General features: G+C 32.0%; 1 protein-coding gene across 1 annotated transcript; it reads right to left on the bottom strand.

Moving 5' to 3' along the window:
• Nucleotides 1-266: 266 nt before the first annotated feature.
• Nucleotides 267-5,207, bottom strand: LOC113858533 (serine hydroxymethyltransferase, mitochondrial). Its single transcript, XM_027491222.1, has 16 exons — nt 4,991-5,207; nt 4,850-4,900; nt 4,672-4,758; nt 4,453-4,574; nt 4,239-4,315; nt 3,727-3,851; nt 3,350-3,442; nt 3,113-3,205; nt 2,779-2,976; nt 2,532-2,636; nt 1,948-2,013; nt 1,771-1,848; nt 1,386-1,497; nt 1,202-1,312; nt 881-1,050; nt 267-339 (listed from the first exon to the last, which is right to left on the bottom strand). The coding sequence occupies exons 1-15, from the start codon at nt 5,078-5,080 to the stop codon at nt 902-904; spliced, it is 1,557 nt and encodes a 518-aa protein (XP_027347023.1). The 5' UTR covers nt 5,081-5,207; the 3' UTR covers nt 267-339; nt 881-901.
• Between the last annotated feature and the right edge of the window lie 1,839 nt (nt 5,208-7,046).

Raw genomic sequence — 7,046 nt, 5'->3', positions numbered from 1 at the left:
GACTGTGAAGAATAAATATCATTGAGGTAAGATAATTTATATCAGCATCCAGCGAGATTCCATGCAGTGAAGGAGGCTACTTATATTTATAGCAGATACAATGATTTTTATGATCGATAGTAATCACAGCAAAGGGAGTAGGTTCAACAAGCATCTGTTTTAGAAATTTGGTATTTGAAGCCTTTATTACACATGCATATACATTTGAAGAAGAAAATGATTAAGGTTTTCTGGATTCATACATATAAAGGCTTCGGACTAATTTGTTATATGTTATCCTCTACCATGATTCAGGAAAACTGATCATGTTGTTGCTTGCCAATAATACCATGGGGCGACCTGTTACATTGCAATCCACATCCGTTAGAGAACATCAGACTGTGATTTGTATGGCATAGCTTAGAAAGATTTGACTATAGCAATGTCAAATTCAAGCGTTACGGTCTTGCATCAAGCAATATCACTTTATTGACAAGAGAACTGCTATATGGTACCAAAAATTTTACACAAAAACTGTAACAAAAAAAACTCACCAATCAAATTAGCTTCGTTAGAAATACATGGATAAATAGTTAAATGGATGGTTAAAGCATTTCCACGTCATTTGTACCACCACTTTCGTACTCTAAATTTTCCTAACATAAGCATTTCTCTATGTATCACTTTGCCTTTTCTTTTCCTATAAACTGAATCTTTCAGTGGACATTATGAATTAAAAAATAGCGAAAATAAGCTTTTTGAATGAAACACGAACAAAATCTCTAGTGCACCATTTTGCAGTTGTGTCTAACTGACTCTTTTCTTAGACCTTATCAACAAATATGGGACAAATGAAAATGAATAAACTAATGAGAAAGAAAATTGAGTATATAACACATACCTAACGGAAAATTTTCTTTTCTTAGTTCTTGTACTTCATGGTTGCTTTATCAAAACCAATGGTTGGAAATTGTTTTGCATACTCCTCAACATTATGGCGGAGCTTTGCTATCTCTGATTGTAAGGTAGAAGATGACTCTATTGTGGCCAAGAAATCCTTCAATTTTGTGCCTAATAAAAATAAAAAATTCAACAGCAACAACACGTTAGCTTATTTAAGCACCCAACAAGCCCACAGCAAGAAGTTAAAAACATTTATATCAACTGTGCCCAGATAAAGAAATAAACACAATCTCAGGAAGCATAACGAAGATCCAAGAACCTTTGCTCTCTGCCTTAATCTTCACAGCCAAATTTACTGCTGCATCAAAAAACTCTGCTACCTTAACAAAATCCTCCTCAACAAATCCTCTCGAAGTAAGAGCAGGGGTTCCTGAATTCCAAGAGGTATCATGTAAGTGAGTGAAGACATGAAAATCACAATACAAACAACTGAGGGCCTGTACCCATCCTGATGCCACCAGGAACCATAGCAGACACATCTCCAGGAACAGTGTTTTTATTCGCTGCAATATGAACTGCTTCCAACACCTTCTCAACTCTGGAGCCATCAATACCCTGTACCAAAGTTTTGATTCTTTTGAATAAAATTAATCTCACTTTAATTTTACTGCATCTTTCGCATGAACTAAATGATAGCTTTCTTTTATTGATCTGACATAACATATGCCTAGGTTACAAAGTTTCTCTTGAATAAAACCACAACATTAAGTAGTCCATTCATGTTAGTTTTATGACTATAACATAAATAACTAGCATTAGATGTGATGAGTTCATGTTCAGAGTAGATTCGTTGAAGCATATAAGAATCCCAAAGCAGTTCCCCATTACCTTGTTCTTCAGATTTACCAAAACTAGGTGATTCTCGGTTCCTCCAGAAACAAGCTCATAGCCCCTCTGACTCAGAGCCTGCAACATATTAAGATTTCAGTGTTAGGTACAAGAAGTTAACTCTTGGACATGGCAAGGCAATAAGTAAAATACTTTGCAGATTAAGACAAAATGTACCTGTGCAAATTTTGAGCAATTGCTGAGAACTTGCTCTTGATATGTTCTATATTCTGGAGTTGTAGCCTGTATCCACAAAGAGAAAGAAATATATGATCCTTAACACAATTATGAAGAGCACATGCTAACATCCTCACAATATCAATTATTTCAATAAGTTAAGAAGAAGTTTATGACTACAGAGAATTTGGATTCCAAGATGACCATTTAAAGAACGTGGAGAACCATTTCCTATTAATTTTCTTATAAAGGCACAAACTAATGCTCACTAGACTGAAGACTTATTCGCCCCACCCATTGACATTTCTTGTAGTTTCTATGGATAACAGAAGGTAACCTAAGTTTCAAGCGCTATCCAACTGATATAACTCAAATTATGTCACAAAATCAAACCCCACAGATAAACCTTATTATTCTAAGATATTAAAAAAAGAAGCTACTACTAAAACATTTAATTGTCATTGGCACAGTAAATGATAACAAAAATAAGATGAAAAATAGATAGTGACAAGGATCCCTTCCACCACAGTCTGTCACTATAGAAGCACTGGTAAAAATAAAAGTCATATGATATTCCCAATTACCTGCTTCAATGCAACAGCTAAGCCGGTAATAGTGTGATTGTGAGGGCCACCTTGCAGTCCAGGAAAGACAGCTTGGTTGATTTTGTCCTCATAGTCGTACATTACCTTCAAATTAAAAGAAGAATTACTGTTATGAATTTACATCAAGTAGAAAACAACACAAACTAGCCTATTGATGAAATTTAAATTTGAGTATTGAAGTCAAAACTGAACAAAAATGTCAAATTTATTTCATTCTGGAATTTACCTCTTTTCCTTGTTTGTTAATTTCTTTAACTCCCTTTCTGAAGAATATCATAGCTCCACGTGGGCCCCGAAGTGACTTGTGAGTTGTTGTAGTCACTACATCTGCATAATCAAAAGGTGATGGGATAACCCCAGCTGCAACCAATCCACTAATGTGTGCCATATCTGCCAATAATATAGCTTTCTGTTTGTCGCAAACCTGTAACATGCTTCATGAATTTAACCTCGGGACTTCCATACAATCAATCAAATCAAAGAGAAAATTAAAAAATTTCTAACATACAATCTATTTACAAATTCAGCCTGTGCTGTGTACTTTTGTATGCACACATTACCTTGCGCACACGTTCATAATCATACAGGCGTGCATAAGCACTAGCTCCAGCAACAATTAATTTTGGCCTAAAGAAAGTAGCCATTTTCTCCATCTGCATTTCGAAATTTTCACATCACAAAATCCTTGAGATGACATAGAAGGGTGACATGAATATATCTATGAAATGTCGCCACTAGTATCAAAACCATAATTAGGGAGAAGGAAAAAGAAAAGAAAGAACCCCCTGCAATGATACCTGGTCATAGTCAATGTATCCTGTGCTTTCATTCAATCTATATGGCATTGTCTCGAAAAATATCGACACAGCAGATATCTTTTTGGTATCAGTCTGCCATTATGACAATAGCAACACAGTTTAGCCGTTGATATCATGAATTAAACATAAAATAAACAGTCTCAATTGATTGTCAGTTTGTCATACAATTAGTTGCCAACAATTAACTATTTACACAATCTTACAAAAGGAAATAGAAAATAATTAATAACCACAAAGTTTATCTAATCTTTGAAGGAATCCTATGTATTAATAAATAATAAGCCATATAGAAGTGAATGATGGAAGGAATATATATTTCATTATAACATGAAATGTATGATGGAAGCTCAGAGTACCTGATATCCATGAGAAAGATGGCCACCATGAGGAAGATCAAGTGCCATGATTCTATCATGAGGTTTTAGCAATGCAGTGTAAACATGAAAATTTGCAGGAGATCCTGACAGAGGCTGCACATTCACTGCAATTAAAAGGGGGGGGGGGGGGTGTAAAAACGACATTTGAGAAAACTTTATACAGACATCCAATGCTTCTAATGAATCTAATTGAACATCCAGAAAACTCATGGGAGATCATTTTAAAATTTAACCACCGAAGTCCATGTCAGACTTCAACTACTAGAGTCTTAGTTTAAAATTTAAATCCCACTTTAGCATGAACTTATGAAGTAAGTTCAGAGTTCTGTGAAAAATGTAGTATTATGGCTCAAAAACAATAGCAATGTTAATAATAACAAGTAGTCAACTACCAAAAAGAGAAAAGAGTACATTTTGTAAAACCCAAAGAGAACAAAAACATAATAACAGAGAATTTATTTATTAATTATTATACTTTTTTGTGTGCTTACCTCCCCATTTAGCAGGATCCAATCTAAATGCTTCAAGGGCACGCTTTTGGCATAGTGTTTCTGCCATGTCAATATACCTGGAAAAGAAATAATCATAATTTTTATTGAATTGGATTCCGTGCAACTGTTTAGAGATCCAATAACAAAATCCAACACGCTAATCACTAATGAGTCATTAAGAGAAGTAAACACAGAAAGTGAGAGACAAACATACTCATTTCCACCATAATATCTTGCACCAGGATACCCTTCACTGTATTTGTTGGTCATCACCGACCCAACTGCTTGCATCACAGACACAGAAGTGAAATTCTCTGACGGTATCAATTCCAACCCCTTCAAAGTTCATTCAATAAACAAAAAGGTCAACAACCTTGGTTTCCTTCTTGTATTAATAAACCATAACTATGTATAACTGTATATAGATAGATACCTTCCATTGCCTAGCTTTCTCAAGCTCAATTATATCAGAAATCTCAGGGTCAACAACCTCAAGTGGAGCGTTCAATTGCTTCGGCCACTGCAAAACCGCAATATTTTCATAACCTTAAGTCCACCATTAGTGAAGTTTACAGATATATATAATTACAAAAGTATAATCATCATCTTACTGTAACGCCGGGTCTCTCCTTGTCGTACACAGCTTCATCAGGCAAAGACGACTACAAAAGAAAATAAAACGACGGAGAATACGTACGGTTAGTTTGAAAAATGATTGAGAAGAAGAAGAGATAGAGAGAGAGAGAGAGGACCTTGTAGTAAAGGGAACCGGCATTGAAGAGAGGGCGTAGAGGCTTTTCAATTGAAGAAGAAAGCCTGCGAAGAGCCATTGCCAATGCCATCTCTCACAGAAAGAGAGAAAGAGAGTGTTGGTTTGTGAAGATGAAGTTGTTATCCTTCTGCCACTCACTGTTCTCTCTATCGGTTTTTTGGAGGACAAAGGATGGCGCCACGGCGTGGGACCCGCTGTATGTATTAGATTCGATTCAACCTTTCATTTTTTATTTTTATTTTTGGTATTTTTCAGGATATCCTCTTTATTGGTTGGGATATATCATCCACTTTTTGTTTGTTTATTTTTTTTGTTTGTAAAATTTTACTCTTTACTTAACCTTTCTCCTTGTAAATGTTTGAACAAAGTTTTCCTTATTTTATGTTAGTGATATATTAAATTAGTCATTAAAATTATGACTGTTAAGCTTAATTTTTAAGACAAAAAATCATTTTAGTCTCTTAATTTATTAGGTGATAATTATTTTAATCTTCAAACAATTAAACAATAGTCATTTCAATTTTGAAATTTTAACAATAAATATAAAATAATATAATTAATACTTTTAGGAATTAAACTGTTGCTTTTTAATTGTAAGAATTAAATTAATTAGTACTTAATTTTAAAAATTAATTTGAAATATTTTACTCCTCTATGTTGTCTCTCAATAAATTTTTGAATAAAAATTAAAGATGTTAGTTTAATTTTTTTTTAAAATATATTAAATAATGTTCCTTTATCACAATTCTTAACATAATTTTGTCATAATTCACAACTCAAAATGGGCTGAGTTTGATTAACTGATATATTGTAATTTGCTGAAACAAATGAATTAATTTTGAAAATTTTGAACACAATTTAAGTTTTTAACTCAACTTAACCTGATTTGAATTTCAGCTAGTACAAACTGGCTCACGTCGTTGCTTGTTGACTTGATTATTTTTAAAATTTATTATTTTAATTTCTACTTATTAAATTAGAATGGACTTTAGGTTATAATTTAAGAAAAATTGAAAATGGGATAAGAATTTGGATACTTGGTCATTGAATTTGGACATTTGGTTTGTTAATGATAGTTGTTTTTAATTCATAATGATTTAAAATTAAAAAAAAATTGTTAAAACAAAATGGCTAGCAAGCTGAGTTGGAAGAGTAAATTTCTAGGTCTCAATTAAATTGATTTAGGTCAACCCAAATAAAAATCTTAGTGTGTAATAAGCTAAGCCAACCTGTTTTGAAAGTCATAATTCATTATTTTAATAGCTTTATTTTAGTTGAATGCGCTTAAATTTATTAATGTAAAACATGCTTAAATGAATATAAAATTACAAATATATTATTAGAAAAAGAGTATTGAAAATTTCCTAATTTTTTCAACTTTTGCAAATAAAAATTTTAAACTTTATTTTAATTTTAATTGATACTTAACGTTACCCATTTTTGTAAACAGAAACATTCAACTTTTTGTCTTAATTGATCTATAAATTTTACTCCTGTTATAAATAATTCCTATTAAATTCAAGTTAAATCACTTAATGAAAAGAAATTTTAATAATTTATTTTGATCATTAAATATTTTTTATTCAGTAATTTTGATTATAATTTATTTCTTCAAACATTAAAACATAAAAATTCAATGGATCTTTAGTTTATTTTTATTTCTATTTTTTATGTTTGCTGAAGTGATTTATAAAATAAAACTAATGAATACTTGTGATTTATAATAATTGAGATAAAGGTCAATTGAGATAAAATTAAAATTAAAATTAAAATCAAGGATGTATATTTATAAGAGAATGTATATTACCTTTATTTTGTCAAGGTATGAATAGGCCTTCAATCTCATTATCTCAATACATACCTTTTTCCTATGAATTATGAATTTAGTAGACTTAAACTAACCAATTGCTAAAATTGGACTTTTTGTTACTAGTTTACGATAAGGGGCAGAGAAATTAGAGGTAACGAGCTAAGCTTCGATTGCTCATATTCTTTGTTCCTCATATTTTTGGGAAATACCGAACAAAATAGGCCAT

The sequence above is a fragment of the Abrus precatorius genome, unplaced genomic scaffold (assembly GCF_003935025.1).
Source record: "Abrus precatorius isolate BTA unplaced genomic scaffold, Abrus_2018 Scaffold2, whole genome shotgun sequence".
NCBI classification, from domain to species: domain Eukaryota; kingdom Viridiplantae; phylum Streptophyta; class Magnoliopsida; order Fabales; family Fabaceae; genus Abrus; species Abrus precatorius.
The sequence above is the reverse complement of the archived record's forward strand: the minus strand, read 5'-3'. Positions and strand labels throughout refer to the sequence as shown.

Bases quoted from the DNA above. Each gene is read 5' to 3' on its own strand.
- LOC113858533 (XM_027491222.1), bottom strand. From the start codon at position 5,080: ATGGCATTGGCAATGGCTCTTCGCAGGCTTTCTTCTTCAATTGAAAAG. The intron at 3,206-3,349 runs GTATCATTGCAG...TTCGAAATGCAG, and splicing joins GATACATTGACTATGACCAG to ATGGAGAAAATGGCTACTTT. The intron at 2,977-3,112 runs GTAATGTGTGCA...AGCATGTTACAG, and splicing joins ATTATGAACGTGTGCGCAAG to GTTTGCGACAAACAGAAAGC.